The sequence below is a fragment of the Solea senegalensis genome, linkage group LG20 (assembly GCF_019176455.1).
Source record: "Solea senegalensis isolate Sse05_10M linkage group LG20, IFAPA_SoseM_1, whole genome shotgun sequence".
Taxonomy (NCBI): Eukaryota; Metazoa; Chordata; class Actinopteri; order Pleuronectiformes; family Soleidae; genus Solea; species Solea senegalensis.
This window is the reverse complement of record NC_058039.1, coordinates 17,086,301-17,109,521: the sequence shown is the minus strand read 5'-3', so window position 1 is coordinate 17,109,521 and position 23,221 is coordinate 17,086,301. Positions and strand designations below refer to the sequence as shown.

At 41.5% G+C, this 23,221-nt stretch overlaps 2 protein-coding genes across 3 annotated transcripts; one reads left to right on the top strand and one right to left on the bottom strand.

The window, feature by feature from the left end:
- Positions 1-3,088: 3,088 nt before the first annotated feature.
- On the bottom strand, positions 3,089-13,978 carry nsun2 (NOP2/Sun RNA methyltransferase 2). 2 transcript variants are annotated; one of them, XM_044052598.1, is made up of 19 exons: positions 13,733-13,978; positions 13,107-13,264; positions 12,835-12,939; positions 12,637-12,742; positions 12,380-12,451; positions 12,183-12,267; positions 11,871-12,063; positions 10,846-10,920; positions 10,595-10,725; positions 9,914-9,987; positions 9,687-9,817; positions 8,418-8,514; positions 8,016-8,221; positions 7,420-7,533; positions 7,196-7,331; positions 5,216-5,296; positions 4,546-4,684; positions 3,976-4,015; positions 3,089-3,872 (listed from the first exon to the last, which is right to left on the bottom strand). In XM_044052598.1, exons 1-19 carry the CDS (start codon positions 13,799-13,801, stop codon positions 3,530-3,532), a joined length of 2,355 nt encoding a protein of 784 aa, XP_043908533.1. In that variant the 5' UTR covers positions 13,802-13,978; the 3' UTR covers positions 3,089-3,529. The 2 variants fall into 2 exon arrangements, with proteins under 2 accessions (XP_043908533.1, XP_043908534.1); XM_044052599.1 differs by having other exon boundaries at positions 7,420-7,512; positions 13,733-13,977.
- Positions 13,979-14,981: 1,003 nt separating this feature from the next.
- srd5a1 (steroid-5-alpha-reductase, alpha polypeptide 1 (3-oxo-5 alpha-steroid delta 4-dehydrogenase alpha 1)) lies at positions 14,982-21,427 on the top strand. The gene is made up of 5 exons (XM_044052600.1): positions 14,982-15,405; positions 16,004-16,170; positions 17,565-17,666; positions 19,699-19,849; positions 19,955-21,427. The coding sequence occupies exons 1-5, from the start codon at positions 15,095-15,097 to the stop codon at positions 20,019-20,021; spliced, it is 798 nt and encodes a 265-aa protein (XP_043908535.1). The 5' UTR covers positions 14,982-15,094; the 3' UTR covers positions 20,022-21,427.
- The last annotated feature ends 1,794 nt before the right edge of the window (positions 21,428-23,221 follow it).

Genomic DNA, 23,221 nt, shown 5'->3' with positions numbered 1-23,221 from the left:
AGGGTAAAAAACAGGATTAAAGTTTGTGGAAGCTGCAGCGTAACACGCGACACACAGAGAGAGAGCAGAGTGTGTGTGTGTGTGTGTGTGTGTCCATTAGAAATAAAAACACAGGATGAGCTCCACTTCTGTGCATGTGTGTGTGTACTGCACACACACACATGCACAGAAGCAGACACTATTACACACTTACCCTGCACAATAACACTATCAGGCAGGAGCCAACATCCGTAACCAGAGATTTACCAGCGGATTTTAAAAAGGGCAAGCAGAGTGTGTGTGTGTGTGTGGCTGAGTGGGATTTGGTTTAATCCAAACATGAAACACAAGATTCTCCCACCACACACACACACACACACACACACACACTCGCTCACTGGTGTGTGTGTGTGTGTGTGTGTGTGTATGTGTTTTCCTCCCTCAGTGTGTCATTGTTGCGCAACAGCTTGATTATATAATCTCAAACATATATGCATGTCCATGAGTGAGTGAGGGCCAGAGGGCACGGAGCATGCAAGTGCATCAAATTGGAGAGGGGGACGATTTGGAGAAGAGTAGGAGGTGGAAGGAGAGGAAATTAAAAGAGGGAGGGGAAGAGAGCTCACACAGCTTTGTGGCAGTGTGACTGGACACTTGTTTGTGAACCTAAAAGTCACACATGTGTACAATAATATTCATAAACAACTGCCCTGTCCCAACTAAAAAATACAATAAAATCAAAATATACGGTATTATAAATAAAGGTTTTTCAAATTTTCATGCATGAATGATGTTTTGTTTTTACACAGTCTATTTAAAATGTTATTGTTGGTTTTTAAAGCTCGTAATGGTTTGATCTTAGCTTCGTCTTTACTCCCACATCCCAAGATCTGAGGTCTGATAACAGACTGATTTTAGGGCAAAATCAGACCTTTTCTGTAGCTGCCCCCACACTTTGGAACAAGTTACCCATGGAAATGAAATGTGCCTCCACCACTGAACATTTGAAATCCCTTTTAAACTTCTCCTTGGCCTTCACTGCAGGATCTATTTACTATTTTTATTTTATGTTTTCATTGCTTTTATGTTTTATACCTTTGACTCTGTAACTGCACTTAGGTCAAAGTCTACCATCAAATGTTTCTGTTGTATTATTATCAGAAGTTTTTTTTTGTTTTTTTTTAGTCTCTGTTTGGCTTTAACACTTTGCTTTCATTAGTATAAAGGAACTTATTGTTACTAATTGAAGTCATTCTTTTAAGTTTGTTTGTTGTTTTTTAGGTTGTTTGTTTGGTGCAAATAGACAAACACTCTATAGAGAGACCACATTTGTTCAAATAATGCAGTCTCACTCCTTTGCCTTTAAGGTCATCACGACATGTGACAAATCTGAGTTTTGTTAGGAGTTAAAAGGGAAATTGGAGAAAGAACACATGGAGATAGACAGTGATGTTGTCCCTGTGCAGCATCACTGTCATATTAATAGTATTAATAGGCAGAAGGCATCACTAATACTGACACACGCACACACACAGACAGGATGATATCCAAGTAACAACTTTTGCCTCCTCTTCAAACCTTCCTCTCCATCTGTCCAACTCAATTCATTCATCCTCCCTTTCTCCAGCCCGTCCATCCACTCGTTTCTCTTCATCCGCCCAAGGCTTTTTTATCATTTTCTACTCCTTCCATTTTCACGCACTTAATCCTCGACTAACTCCGCCACTCTGCTTCACCTTCACTCTCAAATGCCATATTCATTTTTCTCTCTCTCATCGTCCTCTCTCAACCACGTCTGTGTGTGTGTGTGGACAGAGACGGACGAAGAAGAAGAAGAAAATGAAGGAGAGCAATGTGAGGAATAAACGCAGGATGTTCTACCGTCCTCTCTCTCATCAACAGGGAAGGGTGAGGGGGTTGGTTGTCATGACGTCTGTTGTCATGGCAGCTGGAACGGGCAATAAAGTGGAGGACGAGATGGACGGCTGTCCGTCTTATCGTCCGTCTGTCCGTCAAGTGCAGCAAGGCCACGGACAAACGCAAAGGGAAGCTTCAGAGGATTGTTTTTGTATGTTATTTGTTTTTTTTATCCCGCACTGAAAAACAAAACGTGTTTCTCTGCAGTTGGAGAGAGATGAATACAACCTTTGACCTCGGACACCGCCACCTGCATACATGAATAATGAACTATACCTGCTTGGGTTTGGCAGCCAAAAGTTCAGAAGGGGAAAATAAAATAATACTTCATTTAGTTACACAATTCACAAGCGTTTTATATTTATATCAAGAGTCGTAAATCACGATACAGAGGCCGCCAATGTTGGACAACCATGTTTTTACAAAAGCCCTCGATGGACTATCTTTTGAGTTTTGATGATAACTGGAGGCTGCATAGGTTCAGCATATTAGGCTGCAACGTGACACTCCACCAATAAATGTTGCTATACCTTACTGTACCTTTAAGGAAAGGGGATTAAGTGTCTACTGATAACTAGAGCTGGATCTAATGATTATTTTCATAATCAATGGTCCAAAATGTCAGAAAATGTTAATCAGTGTTTGTCAAACCTTGAAATAATGAGGTTCTCAAACGGTTCTCAACCACAACGATTCACTTTTAATGATTTCTATTTCTATTTCTATGAAGCAAAGAAAACAAAGAAAATATTCTTATATTATTTTAAGAAGCTGAAACAATCAAGTCAATGGTTCAGCTCTACTGATAACAACATCATTTAATTCAAACTACTTCACCACTGACGACACATTTGTGCAGATGTGTCGTTTAACAAATATTCTACACTAATAAAGACATGAGTGAAAATGCCGTTTCAGGGTATTTTTCTGAGCTTAGTGAAGCTTTTATGGGATATTCTGGATTGTACCTGAACGTATTGGCTCATCCCGAGCTTCGCGGCTGGTGTAGGTAAGTTTAGATTCACTCCTTTGTTGAACCAGAATGGGGAAAAACCTCAGCGGCATCATGGCTGCATGTGAGTCACAACACGGAAAACAAGAACCCGAGTGAGAACACGCTCTGTTACTATGCAACGCTGAGCTGCAAGTGTGATGTAAGTGTGAGAGGTATCTCCACAGGATAATGATGACGTAACGTTAATTGTTTTATTTGATTTCCTTTCACTTGTTACACATAACTTGTACAAATGTAACATCGGTGTTTAATGTGCTGAACTTAAAAAGAACAAGACTGAAGTCAAACACTAAATTTGACCTGTGACACGGTTTTAAATTTGAATTTCTGCTGACGGGTGTAAAAAATAAATGGCAGTAAATATAAACGTCTCAAACATGTGCCACAGGACACAAAAAAAAAAACTGACGCCACCCCATCAAGTGGAATAAACTGTTAAAATGTGAAAAAACAGCTATGTCAATAAAATAAAAACAAAAAGCTGATTCCTAGAGGGGTCCACAAACGGAAAATATCAAGGGAGTCCATCATCCTTCAGTGTGATAAACAGAGAAACCAGTAAAGGTAGAGCTCCGATACGTTCTCAGTCTTCCTCTCTCTCCTGTTTTGGCTAAATTCTCAGCTATTCGTCCCCTGGCTGCTGCCTTCCGTCTTCGGTTGCGTTGAACCGTTTTCAGAAGTGTTTTCAGAGCCGTTCTCCAAGTCCAGCTCTCCCTCCTGATTTCCCGCTGCTGCTACTACATCCTCCTCCTCCTCCTCTGTTACCTTCTCCACCTCATCCTTTCCCTCCTCCTTGTCTCCGTCTCTCTGTTTCTGCCCTTGGCCCTGTTTGTCTCTGAAGACCTCCACGCCTAACATTCGGAGGTAATGATATCGCTCGTTGCGTGGGACGAAGGCACGGATGGACGTCTTTCCCCTCCAGCCACACAGCTGAATGGAGCACTGGGGCTCTGCAGGGTTACTGACAAACAGAGGAGAACACACGGTGTCACAAATTACCCCGGATAAAAACAACCGATCAACACTTTAATACAAGAACTAAAACAATGTAAAAGTGAAATTACCTTGGGTTGGGAATGTACTTCAGCACGATGCTGCCCATGTCTGTGAAGATAAACACCAATCAATAACAAAATCACTACATTTATCATTAATACAGCTACTTACATTGACTTTTCACTTTAAAATAGGTACAGTATCTAATATTTGGGAGCGTTTATTTGCAGTAATTGACAATATGTATGTGTAAATAAAAAATACAGGAGCCCAAAAAGGACAAAACCACAAAAAAGTGAGCACTTAGAGTAGGAGCTTACTATTTTAAAGAACCAACATCCTTTCTGGTTTGAGAAGGCCACCATATTTGAGAGATGACACTAATTCTTACACAATAAACCCTTAAGAGAACTGCTTGGGCTACTTTTGTGAGGTTTTTGGGCAAGTGCCTTGCTCAAGGGCAGCACAACAGCAGCAGCTTTGTCTGTACGTACTACCAAGTAAAGGTTCTGTTATCAGTCCAAACGCAAGCCTACCCGAGGGTTTCGGTTTTCCATTCCAAAACCGTGCCAAACCTGAACTGTACCACGATGGAAACACAGCTTTGGTAAAGAGAAGACATTAAATGCAGCACTTACTCAGCTTCTTGGCCTGAGTGTGCGCGTCCTCCTCCAGTTTGCTGAGGAAGGGGTTCTCCTGGGTGAGCAGCACTTTGATATCCTCCACACTCACTTTGATTATCCTGGAGCGAATGTACGGCTGAAGAGTGTAGATTCCCTGGTACGACAGAGAACGAGAGACAGAGGTGCTTTACAATCTCGTTTCAATTCTTTTACAGTTGCGCCAAGCATATAAAATGAATGAATTATCAGTTTACTTGAGTGTGAACTCTGCCATCTGGCTCTCTCTTGTTATTCAACAGCCTGCGTGTCTTTGATGGCGTATAGAGTGTTTAAGACAAAACCCACTGCACCGCACGTCTCGACACACATGAGACGCCGCCTGTTATTCACTGACTTTTATGATAAAAATCAGAGGACAATCAAATTGCTGAAGCGCGTGGAAATATAAGCTTTGTGGTTTTGCATTATGGAGGAGAATTTACATTTAAAAAGAGGATTAAATTGTGCTAAAATGTGCAACTAAGGTGTGGCAACACCGAGACAAGAGGAGAGAATTGTGTTTTTCACTCCACTGAACATGGTTTGGAGTGTAAGGATGAACTAGGGAGGGATGACTAAATCCTGAACCCTCACCTGTGCGTCTGAGCGTGTGTGTGTGTGTGTATGTGTGTGTGTGTCGTGATACCTCCTGAGCCAGTCTGAAGGCACAGCCAAACTCCTCTCCATCACTGTTGCGAGACCAAACCTTCACTCCTGTGTTAATGACCTGAGCAACAAAAAAACAAAAACACAAGCTAACAAATGACACCAACTTCAACTGCATAATTAATATTGTTGTGGCAAGATTTGCCGTAAGGTGAAGAAATAAAGTTGGATCAGAGTTGATTGTTGCAGCATGGTTTATTCTTTGCAAAGAGAGAGTCAAGATGGACAACTGCTCAGAAGGATGACTCTGAGGCACAAAAGGAAATCTGTGTCGTGTATAGTTGGTGTTTGTGTCTCAAGGGTTATCTGTGCAGCTGGGGAAGATGACCTTGGGTCCCATGATCCCACAGGTCCGTGAATCAGGTTTTGTGTGGGTACAACTAAGGCTTTGTGTGGGTATAACTCAGCTTGCTAGGTGTTTAGACTAAGGGTGTAAATATGCTAGGGACAGAGATATCTGGGAAGAGCTAGATGTGTGTAGGTCAAAAGGTGAATGGCCTAGTATGAAGCTACAGGAATGTGTATGTGATCAAAGGTATAAAGATAAAATAAAAAAATAAAAATTATTTTCCATGACAAATATCTAACTGTCTTTCTTTTAGTGTTTTTTTTTTCACATCACTGACGTCATCTTTTCGTCCAGTGAGACCAGAGATTAGCCAGCTGTGTGTAAACACAGTGAGCTGCTCTCTGGTGTCTCAGCAGGAGTGGGAGGCAACAGTGTCTAGTGACTTGCATCATCAAAAAAAAAAAAAAATCAACTATATCTCTCAGACAAAACAGGTGCCGTGTTGTTGTAACCGAATGGAAAGAAAGCAAAGATTTAATGTCATTTAATGAGGAGTATTTTGAGTTTACTTAGAGAACTATGAACTTGGGGCTCTTGTGTTTTAAAACACCACATCCAGAATGTGTTATCATTATGTGCTCGAAATGGAAGAGAAGATGAGGAAACATCAAAACAGTAAGTGAAGAACGAAGACAGCGACACACACACAAACACAGGGCCACCTGTGCAGGTGCAACAGGGTGGAGGACAGGAGGGATTTGGGGAAAGGAGACGATCTGTCCATCTGCTTTTCTCTGATAGCTCATGCAGTTAACACACAAACATACACTTGTTTTCCATTTCCATGAGGAATCCTCACGGAGATAATGCAAACTAGGGCTGCACGATTCGGGACAAAATGTGAATTGCGATTTTATTTTGGCTTAGAATTGAGATCACGATTCTCTGGCACGATTCTTTCAAATCGAAATGTTTATTCCACTCATGAACAAGTAAAGCCTTATTGTTATTATTATTATCGTAGGGGCTTAAGTGACATATGGCGTGTTCCCACTGGCTTGCCTCGTGACGTCAGAACCAGGGAAAATGCGCGTCGTCAGACTGCCGTGCACTGATTAGTCGTCACGGGGGAAGAGACACAAGAATCAAACGGAATTATGCCGAAACTGGATAAGTTAAAACGACTTAACAATCCTGAAAACGTGGGTTAATCTCCAACATTTATCATAAGAAATGTCTAAAATCTCATCATTTAACAGAGGAGTCTTGTGTATTTAACGACAGCTCTGCTGAATGCCTGCGATCGCGAGTTTTTCGGGCACAAGCTCCTAAACATAATTCTAACCCTAAGCCAAAAACCAGGTGTTAAGCATGTTTGTACATTTGCTAGGATAGAAAACTAGCAACTAGAAAAACAAACTGAGGCGTCAATATAAAGCCAATATGTGTACATTCAAATATCGATCAGCCAGGTGCACGTGTAACACCATACACATAATGCACAGTAATGATTACACAAAAGGTTTAATCGATACTGAATACAAAGCCTTCAGAGAATAACTGATTATTGATTTTTTTGCATCCATTTCCATGCACGGAAATCCTTTACCCTCATTATTATTATTGTCAAACATGGTTTTGCGTGACGTGAACACACACACACACACACACCTTAAGGCGCTCGCTGTTGTTCTGCAGCACGTTGCGGAGCTCTTTCGACACCATGTACAGGTGTCTCTTCTTGCCCTCGTGGGTCCGCGTCAGAACGTTGAGCTTGGGGAAGTCAGGCGACAGATCATAGAAAGATCTAAGGGGGCGGGGAAAAATAAGGGGGTAATTTGAGTTGTGCTACGTGCAAATGCATGAACACACACAGAACATAGAGCTACACTTACTGTATGCTGGTGAAGACGGGGTCGTCGCCGGTCAGGAACACAAACGGGTCTTCCTTATAACCAAACAGCCTCATCTTTTTCATGGGCGGAGGCCTGGAAACCGGAGGAACCAGACTGTACACACATTACACATATTTAGAGCTGAAACTATTCATTATTAACTATTTTGATGATCGATGAAGCAGTTTGAGGCGTTTTTAAACCAAGATTTCTGATTGTTTCAGCTTCTTCGTAAATCGTAAATTTCTTGGCACCATAGAACAAAGAAATCATTAAAACTGAATCCTTTCAACAAGACATTTGAGAATCTCATTATTTCCCGGTTTGACAAACACGGATCAACGGTTTTTAACATTTTCTGACATTTTATGGACCAAACCATTATGAAAATAACACATAATTTACCCGATTATCTTGAGAAAATACACATGCCTTTCTTTAGTCTTTTGGAGACTGTGCTGCAAAGTCTGTGATTTAGTTTAATTTAATTCAATTCATATATGTGTGCTACATTTCAATCCTTCCTTCTGTAATGGCTCTGGAGGCTGGAGTTGTCCTTTGTTTATTAGCTACGGCAGCCCAACATGATGACTCACCCACACGCCTCTTGTTTAGCAGAAGTCTCCTGAGGCAGAGAAGCTCCTTTGGACGCCTCCTCCTCTGCCTCCTCACCTACTTTCCTCTCAGGGTCTCCCTCCTCCCCCTCGACACTCTCGGGGAGGCGGGGAGCATCTGCTGGGGTTGAAGCCGCCGGGGAGGCTTCAGTCTGGGCCGCTGAGCTGGACGGCACATCCTTTCTCAGCTGGAGACGGATGAGGAGGGGGAAGTGTAAAGAAACGATTAAAGAAAAATCCGTCCCCCCCGCTGTGGTTAATGAAATTGAACAGGTGAGTGTGTGCAGTGTATTCACATGGGTGAAACTTGCTCCATTTCCTCCTAATCTTGCGAGACCGAAAATCTAATCATACCAGTAAGTATTTGTGTTTGTGAGGAAGTACCCTGGGATTTCTTTTGTTCCACGGCATCGGTGCTTTCTTCACCAGCACGGCCACAAAGAAGCCTCCAGTGTTCTGGTGATGTGGCAGAATCCTCATACTGAGATTTAAAAAAAAAACACACAGAGACAAAAACAGAGCTTTGAGTTTTGTGGTGCCACCTACTATTAGGATAACCAGTTTTTTTTCAGCATTAAATTAGAAGCTGCTGTGACAGTGTGCAACAATAGCTCCCTCTGCTGGAGAGCAACATTAGAAATGACATAGGTTCCCTCTGTGCTGCTGCTGCAAATGTGTGTATTTATGTGCACCCATGCAGATGATGTTGTGCAAGTGTGTAGGTGCGCGTGTGCGCGGGCCAAGATAAAAACTAATCAGATGCATTACTCAGCTAATGAAAAGGACTCCTTAAATTAGCTACATTTATGTTTCATGGGGGGGGATAGGTTTGAGTGTGTTAAAGTCACTGAAAGTATTTTAGTTTTTTGTTTTGTTAGTTATAAATTATGCTTATTTTGCTTATCTTTTATTTCAATTCTCAGATGGCTGTGAAACAAAGCTGCCCACTCTCACTGCCCTCATTTGCTTTGGCTGTGGAGACCACAGTATATTCAAAGTAATTTGAACCAAATCAATTAAACACAGGCAGCATAATAATCTTAGGAAGCTTAGGAAGGTTCCTAACTGAGTGACCTCACAGCTATAATAAAGTGTGCATCCAAAATATGTCACGTTATCACCTGATGGTGAGCGGGCTGGAAATGGTTGCTAAATGTGCGAACATGTGATGTCTGTTGTGACGACAGTCACAATTTTTCACTGTCTCTTCCATTTCAACCACATTATTATAAACAGTGTTTGACATTTAAAGTGATTGAGAAGCATTTTAGGTGACACCTGCAACACTAGTGAGAGTCAGCCTCAAGAGCTGTTCAAATCCTCCGCTTCTTTGCATCATGTATCTCGTTTGGCATCGGATACACTGAACCATGCTTTACAAAAGGAAAGGTCATGCCACGGCACAAACCAACAATGTAGCAATGTACAGAGCAACAGCCATCCATGTCATAAATATTTATATGTTCTTTATTCTACAAGTGGGGAAACGCCTATGAAGTGCTCCTGAGCAAGAGGTCTATTCCCAAAAGGACGTCTCTATCAGCCAGTGTGAACGACACATCCACTGTGAAACCAGCCCGTGACACTTTCCATCGAGGTTGGAGTGTTTGGGAAACAAATCTTAAGTTGGAGACGTAGCTCCTGTGTACATACCATCTCTCCAGGTGCATATCTGCCAGTTTCTCTTGGTCTTTTGGCGGGAACATAGTGGGACGGATCTGCGTGTGCCGGCTGCTTGGAACTTCAGACCAGTCTGAGAACCACTGGCCGTCTTTGGTCATCAGCTGTGAAGCAAAGTGTACAAACAGTCTTTGTTCATACTTTGTTGCTGGTTAGTTGTAATAAACATCTGAAGACTGAGACTTAAAAATGACTTGTACCTTCCAGGAAGTGACGCCAGGCATCCACTTCAGCCCGGGCAGGTCAGCAGAGCAGTCAGCCAGCTCCAGTGCTCCTGGTGATGGGCACAGAAGAGACTTTCATGTCACATGTTTGGGGTGTACTTAACCTGTTAGAGAAATATTAATTCACCCCCAAAAAGGACAGGAGATTTGTTCACATTCTTGCACACACAGCAAACAAACTCTCACACGAGACGTTGCCATACATGCGAACAGAACTTGAGAGAGACGGAGAGTTGCTGGAGTAACCACTGAATGCTTAGACAGATCTATGTAAGCAGCTCTATTTCTGTTTTGTTTATGGCAAGTTCTGGTTGTACGTAAACATCACAAATTCTTGCAGACCTCGTCTTGCACAAGGGCTTGTGGCACTGTGTGTGTGTGTGTGTGTGTGTTAGAGTGTGAGCTCGGCTCCTGGTTAGGAGGCAGATATTTAGGCTAAAAGCTTGGTAGTTTGAGTCTAACATGAATGTAGGCACCTTCAGATATTTGTATAACCGTGCTGGAGCTCTTTTTTGTACATGTAAGGAAGTCACTACTGAAACACAAGTGTTTTATTTGACAAAGAAACTTGAGTTGAGTAGATAATGAGTGAATTATTATTCCTAGAGTGAACACACAGTACAGCTAAACTCAGTGAGAGTTTATGTGTTTTGTTACCTTCGCCCTTTTCCAGCAGAGCTGCAATGACAGCTTCGTCCTCTATAGGGTTGAGTGAACAGGTGGAGTAGACCATCCGTCCTCCCACAGCCAGCTGTTCAACCCCGCGCACTGAGATCCGCAGCTGGAGCCTGGCCCACACACACACACAGAGCAATACAGCCAATTCCTTTAATCACTATAAAAGAACACACTCCTTTTTTTCTTAGTGTTATGTCAAATGTTTTCTACCACACAAGTGACCCACTCACCCGTGGAGGTGCAGGCTGTTGCTGGTCGTCCATTTCTTCCACACGTCTATGTTCTTCCTCATGGTGCCGTCCCCACTGTGCATACACACACACACAGGTTTGCACAGCTATTCTTCTTCTTGAATTGCCTTCAGACATACTAATAAGAGCATTATCCCGAACCTTAACTATAACCAGTCAATGCCTAACCCCGTAACCTAAACCTAACTTCAATTAAAATCTAAGCAGTTCCTCAGAAATGAGGTTCTACCTCAATAAGACAAGGTTTTGGTCTCCAGAAGGACTACCTGGTGAGATCCCAACACGTCTTCTCATTGTGCAAAACATGTCTGCATAGCACAAACTGTTTAAACTGCTGGATTGCTCCCATTGCTGCTGCCTGTTTGTCTGTCTGCCTGTCTTCATCACTGCTTCTCTTCCTCTCCCTCTGCTGTGTTTGGCAGACACTCCTGGCTTCAGCACTGCAGCTAGCCACACATGCACGCACACACACAGTGTTTGCAAACTAACACAGTTCTGTTTTGACCAAGAAATGACACTGAATGTCCAAGGAAGAGGAAGGGAAAACTCCTGCATTACAATGTTGATGACATGTAGCTTCCATGAGTTTAAAAGAGAGTAAAGCTTCCACTTCCTCATCACATATCCCCTAATTCCCCCAACTGGACCATAAACCAGTGGCAAAGAGAAGTGACTAACTCCAATTTTGAACCCTAGAGATTTGTGATTTGACCAGACCTATTGGATGTTGTCTATTTTCGTCTACATGGGAACATACATTTAAAATGTTCTATTGAATAACACTTGAAACTGGCCACTGAGAAATGAACTCCTCAAGAAAATGTTGACTGCAGTTATAAATCAAGTGAAAAACACACCCTTTTCACAAACACCAATTCAAAAGGAGTTCTACAACAGAGTTGCCCCCTCAGAGGCAATTCATTATTCTTACTTTCTGATTATGTACCACCATCTATGACCGTAACACCAATCAGTACAGACAAGCCCTGCAACCGTTTACTGACCTGCAGGGCACGTCACACAGAATGCGGTCATAGAAGAGGATGTCCTTCTTTCCGTCTGACTCGATCTGCAGTCTGGGGATGCAGGAGGCGTCATGGTTGACCACCATGATGCACGGGCTGTTGAGACGCTTGGCCTGATGCACCAGCAGGTAGCAGCGTTTGTTGTCCACGTCATTGGCAATCACAAAGCCCTCTGAAAGGCACAGGTGTACATTTGAATAAACTGCTCATGTAGGCAAACACTGCTCTGTGTGCACAATAAAAAAAGTTTTTTAAAACAGTGATTTCCACATCTTTTCTGTGCTTCCCTACCTGGAAATGGCACATCCATATCAGCATGCAGCATCTCAATCAGCTGGGCTGTCTTCGACCCTGGAGCCGCACACATGTCCAGGATCTGCATGCAAATTCAAACACATCAACACTTTGAAGAAAAAGGTTACTTCATTATTTTAAACACAACCGTTTTCCAGGGCGTAAAGGACCTTCAAAGTAGATGCCGCTTTTACCTTGTGGTGTGACTCAATCTTCAGAAGCAGAGGAGGAATCATACTGACAGCCTCCTGTCGACTGATGTTACCCTGCAAGGACAACCATGATGAAAATGCCAGCAGTTTCTCCATTTCTCTGATGACTTTAACTCCTTTTATATGTTAAATTCATCTCTACCACCTATTGTAATAATAATAATAATAATAATAATAATAATAATAATAATAACAATAATAATAATAATAGTTCTATGTGAGGTTTGTGTCACACTCACTGATTCTGTCTCGCTGACCAGAAACTGGTGGAACTTCTCCAGCAGGGGCGACTTTCTGATGATCTTTCTGCTCATGTTAGTGTGCCAGGCCTGATCATCGGGATACCTGCGCAATACAAACAGAGCATATTGAGCCCCTGATTTGACCCTGCGCTACAATTAAGCCTCAGGTTAATTCACGGTAACAAATGAATGTACCAGCAAAGAGCCTGTGGAGCCTCAATCTTCTGGCCATCAATCTCCAGCTCTTGAATATCCTTGAAGTATTTTTCCTTCAGACAGTGGAGGATCTCCTTGGCATGGCTGGGACAAGACAGAGAGGAGGACAATCAGGCATGTGATGAAGCTACAATCGTCTGATGGTGCATTATTAAAGATATTAGCTTTCTTATAACTAGGTCAAGCAATCTTTAATGGCCCGATCCAGAGTGGACTCAGCCTTATGCATGTGTCCTGCTGCTGCTGCTCACCTCTTGTATCCAGTGATGCGGATGGTTGCTGGCAGCGGCTCCCTCATCGCCTCCATAAACTGTTCAAACTCTCCTTCAGGCACCAAGCCTAGCTCCATGTAGTAGTGCTCAAAAAGCTTGTTCTCCTTGACAATGTCTGCATAGCCAGCTCCCCAGCTCTGAAATCATGGACGCATAGTGGCAATTATGGGTAATCTAAGTAATCTAGAACAACAAAGTATATGCTGACAATATGAACCTGAAAATTAGACTCTAAATGGAGAAGTGACAATGTGGTAAAACAGAATTACATTTAAAAATAAGTCAATTTCATTAGCTCTTGCTCGTGGTCACGATTTGATCAATTGTAGAATGTATTAGGACATATGTCACGTTTGCTTGTGTTATAACGGTCAACTCGGCCAGTAGTAAAACCTTTATCAAATCATAGTTTGAAGTTCATTCTAAAAGTTTAGGTGTGAGACCAGGTTTCCTTCACCGGTACGCATGGCCACGTAAAATTAATCTCTATATCAGCAACAATAAAGCAACCAATCTGGGCGATTATATGTAAAGGTGGACAGTGTGTGTGGCCTGGATGAGGCAACTAATGTTAGCATGGAGATGCAGCAAAGAGTGGACCTTACAGCGTTGTCCCTGGTGTCTCTGTCTCTGTTCTGGTGTTGCTGCTGCCGTTGTCTGCTTCGTTTCCCCATCTTCGACGTGCACACAACTCTGGAGAAAAGTCTGCGGAACAACGTAGTGACTGGAAGCAGAGAAACGTGACCAGAAACTCGGATAAACCCGGACTCTGTTGTAGTTTTGAAGCCGAGCAGCTTCTCCTGCTCCTGCTGCTGTGTATCCTCGAAACGTGTTCCTGTGACGCACGTGAATCAGGACCCGAAGAGGTTGCCACGAAAACTGCCTGATAGAAAATACGCTATTCTCCCAACGACATCTGTTTTTTTGTTGTTGTTTTTTAATTGATTTGTTTTAATGCAAACTATTCCAATACAAAGGTAGTTATACTTTGAAATGTATTACATACGAATTATTGTTGTTTTTTTTATTTCAGCTTGAGTGAAACTAATGTGATATACAGTAATCTGCTCACGTAAAAGTGCCACTATTTTCATAACTTTGATTTACTTAAGTACAAGTAAAAGTACTGGTCTAAACATGTACTCAAGTTAAAGTAAAAAAAAACTAACAAATTAATAAATAAATTCATGACCAGAAACTTTGGCAGCGAATGATAAGAACAGGTGGATGACGAGGACAGGTGAATGAATGATGAGACAGGTGAATGACGAGTACAGGTGAGTGATGGGGACAGCAGTGAGGACAGGTGAATGATGAGGACAGTGAGGACAGGTCAATGATGGGTACAGTGAGGACGAATGATAAGAGTGATGAGGTCCCTGAGTGAGTGAGAACATTAAAACATTTGTGACATTTGACCCATTTTGACTGATACATTATGTGTTTACATTTCTTCTGTCAGCACTTTAATGTGTAAAGGTTTGCCTTTAATTTAAAACAGTTAATGTGAGATTTGTGTCCCCTTGTCTTTATTGCACGACTCAGCAAATAACCCCAACCTTGTTTAAAAAAAACAACTATTTTAAACAAGCTACTTTTTTTTAAACTTTAACCAGAGTACATTTTTAGACCAGTACTTTTACTTGTTACTTGTACTTAAGTGACTTAATTGAAATAGTAGTACTTTTACTTGAGTAGAATATTTCAGTACTCAAAGAGTGTTTTGGAAATTAATGTATTCTGACGTCGACATTTGCCGTATGATGAAACGAGCATTTTGATTGGCTGACAAGAGGAGGCGTCATATCTGTTCAGTGACTGTGATTGGTCAAGGAGTCTTTGCTTAGATAACTCAAGTCAATCGCATGTATGGTGCCAACTTCTTCACTCACCTTTTAGCCTAACGGCGTAGCATTTTAGTATTATATTTACACGTATACATTGGTTTATTTTACTCTCCCTCTGTAATGGACGCTGTCCTGTCCACGCTGTTCTCCTCCGGAGAGGAGGAGCTCTACATTTTGGACAATTTGGCTTACTTTATGGTGTTCATGGCAGCGTGCACACTCGTTTCTTTGCTGTTCGTAAATGTGCCGTATGGACGATATTCTAGTAGTAAATACGGTTTCGCCGTGAACGTCCGGTTCGCCTGGTTCGTTCAGGAGTTGCCGGCTTTCCTTGTGCCCATGTGTCTGGTTTTCTGGACAACCTGTGCGAAGACGTCGCTGCTGCCCAACCAGCTGCTCATTGCTATGTATTTCTGCCACTATGTTCAGAGGTAAGTAGCATGTTAGCTAAGGCTGAACGTTTAATCGAAATGTTATCGTAATTGCAATACTTTCAGTCAAAATAATCGCGAGATTATATATTTCTTCATAATCGTTGATCCCTTGTCAGAGCACTGTGTTGCTCCTCCCCCAACTCAAACAACCGATATCATAAACAACCATATCTACCATACCTATAATAGACTGACACAGCCATTTTAGATATTTTATGTACTATCAAACTGTTAAAAACACATTTGTGCTGAGTGATTTCAAATACATCATTCCCCAATTGTGTAAATTATGTTGTTCTCCTTAAAGAAGAAATCAATCGGGATCGGAATCAGTATCGGTCAGTATTGGTACCGGTCCGATACTAGTCACTGAATCACTGGATCGATATCGGACAGATAAATCTGATAAATTACGTGCTTCACTGTGCACAGATTGTAAAAATGTAAATCAGCATTTTAGCTGAGTCAAGTTTCACCGTGTGAGAGAAAAATGAGAAAAACGTACGCATTTTATTTTGTTAATCTACTGTATGTCTGTATGCATTTGAAATATGAAATTGTGAAATGAATTTACTTGTTTTTGTTCATGTTACAGATCTCTTATTTATCCATTTTTAATCCGAGGAGGTAAACCAACGCCGTTCGCCTCATTTGCCCTGGCCTTTGTTTTCTGTTGCTATAACGGCTACATGCAGATCAGGTACCTGAGCCATTACGCTGAATACCCGGCATCTTGGGTTACACATCCATGCTTCATTGTTGGTAGGTGTCCTGTGCCCGCAAAAGTAATGTTTTTATTTATTTGTCTTAGAGAGGCTTCTCTCTGAGAGGATGTGTTATTCCCTGTCTTGGAAAATGTGAAATGTATTGGGTTTGGCATTTGCACTTTACAAACTGATTTGTGTTATAATGTCACAGGGACTAAATGGAGACATAAACAAGTAAATGTTTATTTTGTTGACATTAAACTTCCAGTATGTAACTTCACTTCTGTCACCAAAACACTGCTAGTGTTGCTAGCACCAAAGACGTACACCACACGTCAGGTGACCCTTTAAAGTTATCTGACTCCGGGTTCATATTCCAACGTTCGCTTCTCTTTCAACAGTTGTTTCGGTATCTCACTCGCTTACTCATGTTTCAGAGAATCTGGGTTAGTTAGTTGAGTTAGTTAAATTTTGGCTGCCATCTCTGTTTACCAGCATAGCTGTTACACATAAACCTTCCCTCCGTTAATCGTTATGTCAAACTTACTTTTTAGCTGTGAGAGGACAAGGGACTTTGGACGATCGGTCCAAAAGTCTCCCACATATTAGGTGAATACACTGTTTACTCAAGGCACCAATGCATATGATTGGAAAGTTATATATAACTGTGTTTTAATGGGTGTATAATCACCTGGAACTAAGAATTAATGTGGTTTGTTACTGCATTATCTTTTCCATTATCTCCTTCCTTATCCTCCACATTTACCTCACTGCACTCCCATGGTTTTGTGGATGTTAAACAGAGGATTTTTATTTATTTCTGTTACATGACGGCTGCTGTAGGTTGTGTAGGCTGCATCTCAGCGAGGGGAGGGTGAGGGTTGCACTATGCACTATAACAACTAGATGCCACCAAACCCTACACATGGAAGACTTGAGAGTTGGATTTCATCTAGAGCTAGTTATACTGTACAGCAATTATGAATTTCTCTCCCAAACCCTGTCATAGCCTGATAGTGAAGTTACTATTAATTTTTTAATCTGAGATGTACAGTATGTGGTACTTCAAGGTTATGTCAAGCAGCTGATTAGTTTGTCAGCAGTCCAGAGTCCTAAACAGACCTAACGTGCCAGGATTATTTTTATTCTCATACAACTACCGTTACATTTGTGTTGAGCAAGGTGAATATTAGGGTTTGCAACAAACTAGACAGACTCTTAACAGATAGTTAATAAAATACAAAAGTGTGTTGTAGAATTGATTATTTATTGTGGTATGCTCAGAAACTCCAAAAATAGCAGGAATAGCAGCTTGAAAAATGTATGTTTTCAGGGTCTTGAATGCACCGGAACTTCACATAAATACTGTCTGAAAATCAATCGATAAAAACACAGCTCTGCAGTCTGATGGTTGGTTGGTAAAAAAAAAAAATCTTGTGTGGTCTCCAGGGTCTATGCTGTGGTCGGTCGGCTGGCTGGTGAACATGCACTCTGACCACATCCTGAGGAACCTGAGAAAGCCGGGAGAAACTGGATACAAGATTCCCACAGGTAATGTCTGTACTGTAGTTTAAAAAAAAGCACTGGCACACCACAGCAGACATCAAACCAGGCAATAATTCAATAACATTAAATATTGCAATGTTATTTTTTAACAAAGACATAACTGTGATTAATGCTTTGCCTCAAAAATGTGAATTTTTTCTGGGTTTAACTAGTGTTTGTGTTATTTTCATATGTTTTCCACCATCCCAGAATGAATCTTTTAATGTTCATATCAGTAGGCAAGTCAGGTAGAGCTGAAACAATTACTCAATAACTAAATGAATCGTCAACCATTTTGATTGACACGAAACACAACATTCGAGAACATCAACATTTCCAAAATCATGGAAATAATCGACAGATGGGTCGTTAGTTGCAGCTCTGAAGTCTGGTCTTCAGAGGCCGTCATTTTGGACCACCATGTTTTTACAGTAGCCCTCAATGAGAAAAACTATAGATACCTTACCAGTAAATGTTGCTAAATTTTACCCACTGTACCTCTTTAGTTAATCTCAACTTTCTTATCACGACAACATCATTAAACTTTTAAAGATGATATAATCAACATTTTCTTGCGCCGTAGCACTGGGATGTACTGTTTGTGTGCCACTTGCATCACATACTATACAATTAAAAACACTTAATAACTCCTACAGATAAAGGGATTATCCTTCAGAGGGAGTATTATTCATTTTGAAAGCATGCTGCGTGCTGTTAAAGGGACACTGGAATTATACCAACATTTTCGGCGTGTGTGTGTGTGTGTACTTTTTCCTGCCACTGCTGTGGTGTGACAAAGTGAAGAAAGCTGTAATCACATCGTGACACACGACTCCGTGGTGACTACTCGGTGCTAGATGCTAATTTTCCAGCGTGGTCACATGATTACACAGGATCACACACACACACACACACACACACACTGTGAGTAGAATCACAGGTTGTCACTTGCTCTCCTCTGCTCTCTGCTTTTTGCCCCCTGTGAGTGCTCATTTTTAGTTGGTTACCGTTGCTTTGACTCTTAATTTAAAGCTTCTTGTGTTTGTCGCGTTTTGAGTTTTGATTGTGATTGTGTTCGACAGCAAAGCGAGACAAATGGAGGAACATATCATTACGTGTCTGTACAAGATTCGTTCTAAAATAAACACTCTGGTTGTCATATTCACAGTGTAGATATACTGCAGCTGATGCCTTGGTAAATGATCTGTTGGACTATAATGAACAGCAATATAATAATATAACATTTATGAAATAAAATGTATGGTTTTTCTTATCTACTTGATATTAAATGCAAAAAACTGGTGATTAAAATGACACAAATTGATGAATTGGTCTACGTAGTCTAAGACGTACTTGATGCGATGAAACAGACTTGACGGATCAACATCTAAGCGTCTAAAAAAAAAAAAGTGGACATTTGATGCTTGTGAGATGTGACATGTAAAGATGGGGGCTGGGTAGACAAGTCTTCAAATTCTTTTTGGCAACCGGCCTCGGGGAGGGAATGAAAAAGTCAAGATAAAATCTGCGCTGCTGCTGCTTTTTAACATCGCATAATCGCGAAAATTCCAACCATCTGATTTTTATTCCCCCCCCCATACAAGTCAGTAATCATAACACTTTCACACGGGGAGTGACTCCACTTAAGTGAGAGCATAGTCACAACACCGTTGCCTCGGGTGTCAAACTTTTGCTGAACCTTGCTGAACGATCCATCTCGGGCCTTAAAGGAAAATAGAAGTGGAGAGGGTGAGGCGGGGAGGAAGCTGTGAGCTGCGTGGCTCCAAATGAACTTCCAGGCACGTCTGGAATGCCTTCAGCCAAGAATCTGCCTCTTTCACAGAGAGAGTGTAGCACGACTGAGCACATGGCCTGCAGTCAAATAGTTCTCAGCCATCTATGTTCACAGTTACCTCCATACTCTTTACATTATATCAGCTTCAAGACTCAGTGTGGAACTATATGATGTTTAAATTCTTCAAATGTTTTTGTTTGAGTGAGCAGCACATGTCCTAATTCCTGTGTCGTCCACTTACAGGTGGGATGTTTGAATTTGTCTCAGGAGCCAACTTCTTAGGAGAGATAACCGAGTGGGCAGGCTTCGCTCTGGCTGGCCACTCTATTCACAGCTTGTCCTTTGCCATCTTCACCGCAGTGGTCCTCACCAGCAGGGCTGTGTCCCACCACAAGTAAGAATAAGTCTGCATGGATTGTATCACACACACGCTTTGAATTCATTTTTAAATTAAAAGAGAAAACTATTCGTTTACCTCTTTCTCTCTCTCTGTGTGTAGATGGTACCTCGCCAAGTTTGAAGACTACCCAAAAAATAGGAAGGCTTTGATTCCTTTCCTGCTCTAGAATTCGCTTCCAGAAGCGGGAAAAAAGCACCAATATTTCCTTACTGCAGTTGAAGAATATTCTCACATCACACCTTTTAAAATCGTCTGGAGCTTTCACACTGACAATGAACTGTTTCAGAAACTGAAAGGCAAGAAAACAAAGGCTTTTTTGTGAACCATTACGTGTCAATGTCGGCGGTTAACGAGGGAAAGAAGGAAGGACCATACCATTCAATAAGACGAAGAAAATGAAGAACATGCTGCAGTTTTCAGAAGGGACAAACTTCTTCTTCTGAAGGTGGGTTCACCACGTTCCAAAAAGAACTTGAGCCTCAACAGGAACCGTGCCCGTGCTTTCCAGGGTGAAAGTACTAAAAGATACTAAAAGCCTCTTTTTTTTTTCAAAGGTAGTTTTAAACGGCAGTTGCTTCTCAGTTAAAGGACTCTACACAAGCTGCAAGCGAGCAACAGTCTAAGGCCATCATCTTATACTCATTTTTATTGTTGCAATTTGTTCGGTAATTGTGTCCATAAGGCAACGAGAAACCCCCGACAACCCTGAAGTGAACGTGCTGGTGTTGTGTTCCGTCAGAGGAAGTGAGATCAACAAAGCGATGCCGCAGATTTATAATGGACACTGCTCCAGCACTAAACCGTTTTTAATATCTCCCCCCCCCCAGATGGAACATAAACTAGGAAATGCAAAGCAGACGTTTCAAAACTTTTTATTCATTCAGTCTCCAGAGTCATCTGTTGCAAAGCTCTTCTCTTTTTTAAACGGCAGTTTAAGTCGAAGGGACCTCGAAATAACATTTTGCTCGTCTGACACTCCTGCTACAAGAGCTGCCACTGTGGAAGAAAAGGTCACGGCGTCTTTGTCATGTTAAGGATGAGACGTTGTCAGGCCTTGTCCCTCACCTCCCGGTCTGCAGGGGGAAATGGCCCTCAATAACTCATCCATGCCTGAAATGAGAAAAGGAAGTCACCACCTTAATCATTACCTCAATGTACTGTCTCGTGTTAGGGTTTTCAAGAAGCAAAAGAACAAAGGCTGAAGAAATGAAAGGGAGGGGGAAAGTATTTAGGGACTGTGAAAACGGGAGACGACACTGACGGAAGGAAGCTGTGAGTGAAATATGAATCCTATTAATATAGTTTTCTCTTGTAATTATCACTTTTTAGGTATTTAGGTAAAACCATTCACAAAGTGCATTCATATACAACTGAAGATGACACTTGATCGCTAAATTATAAAATACTGTATATAAAAGTATATTCCTGATCCAAAGCAGTTTCTTCTCATAACTCATCGTTTTTCTCTCTATCCCAGCGGACAGCATTTTTCCAACACCAGTTACTGCCAAGGTCCTATCGTATTGAATTTTGAAAAATGTTTGACAATAAATAAATGTATTTGTGTCATCGTTTTTGGGGGTTTTTTTACACGTGGTGTCATCGATAAGTGATGTAAAGTGTCAGCGCTTGTGTGTCGTTGAAGGCCAAGCGTCCTTCACGCTGAAGATCCCCTCTCTCTCTCTTGTTCACTCTTTTTCCTCAGCCTCGCTCCTTGTAATTGCATCACCATATACTGTATGACACAGTCTGTATTTACTGAGGCTGCTGCCGCGCTCCGTTGGCTGTCTGTCATTCTCACGCACAAACGGTGAAGGATTTTCTTTTTATATGCAAAGCAACGCCCGGTGAAGTGGCTCATAACTCAGCGGGGCAGGGGAGCTCTTCTTTTCATATTTAATACACGTCAACCACATATGAGACGGTAAAGTGACAGTATACTGCGGGAAGGACTTTATTGGCGAGGTGGGAAGACTTTGTGCAAACTGCAGGACAGGAGTTGCAGCTGCAGCTGCAGGTGTTATTGTTATTACAAGTGCTTCATATTAAGTACATGTGTTAAAGGTGCCTTGAGAATAAAAGTTGTACAAAACTTTTTTTTAAAGAGTTTTCTGTCATAACATGTATGAATGTTAGGTTTTTACAAGTTATTTATAATATTTGGTGACATTTAATGGTCAGACTTAAGATTGTAACCTTCCCTCCTCCCTCTCCCAGGCACGCCATAGAACTATGGTGGCCTGAGCATGCCAGAAATGATGATGTTGTTCTTTGTTTGCATCGTAAGCTTCTGTGGTGTGGTGGCGCAGGTCGTGACGGCAGCCTCCATAAAGCAAGGCCCTTGGCCTTAAGCACATATATTCTAGGCTTATTTTAAAGTTAAATAAAACCAAATGATATTTTATAGTAATTATACTAACATACACATACATAATAACATTTCTGTGTATTTATACATTTAAAAAGACAAGATCAGAACCTGAGGGAGGTACTGCTATGCAACTGGAAGATATCAGCTCATTCTAATGTAACCATGTCGTCTCTGTATTGTGTACATAGCCCCATGTTGGCTTTCACACCACAGGAAATGTGGGTAGGAATGTAAGGGTGGTGTTGATATAACAGATAGACACAGATTTTCCACTTGTAGGTGAAACGTCGACATAATGACTTGGCCTCATTGCCATTCGAGCCACGTGCAGCCTCAGACAACAGATTATCTGCTACTGTAATGCCCGTGACTGTGGACATAATATACTGACTTCTCCGACAAGTGAGGACATTTTGACTGGTCCTCTCTTTCTGGCACACCTAAACGGGACTAAGCAGGACTGGTTTTTAGTTCAGAAACATTGTTTTGAGCACATGAAGGCATTTTTTAAGGGTTGAGACACGGTATCAGGGTTAGGGTTTGGGGTGAAAATATGTATGTGTAAACACAGTAATGTGTGGCGAGGTAAGGGGGTTTTGGAGTAGTTTCATAAACCAAATGTAGCAAGTCATGGAGCAACCACTCAAAGTGGTAAATCCTTATTTAAAATGTTGTGGGGTAGCAAAGAAAATAACTGACTTAAAGCCCCTCTCAATGTCTTTATGTTTTTGTGTGTTTGTACTTGTGAGGTCCAAAAAACATACAAATATGTCATTGTGAGGACATTTAAGTTTTTGGTTTTAGGGTTTAGGTTAGGGTAAAAGCAAGGGTTTAGGTTAGGCACTTATTTGTGATGGTTAAGTTCAGCGTAAGGGGCTAGGCAATGCATTAGATCTATGAGGTGTCCTTACTAAAATATAAAAACAAGTGTGTGTGTGTGTACCTGGTATTCCTTCTGTTGTGGGGACCTAAATCTCTTTACACCGTCACATTAT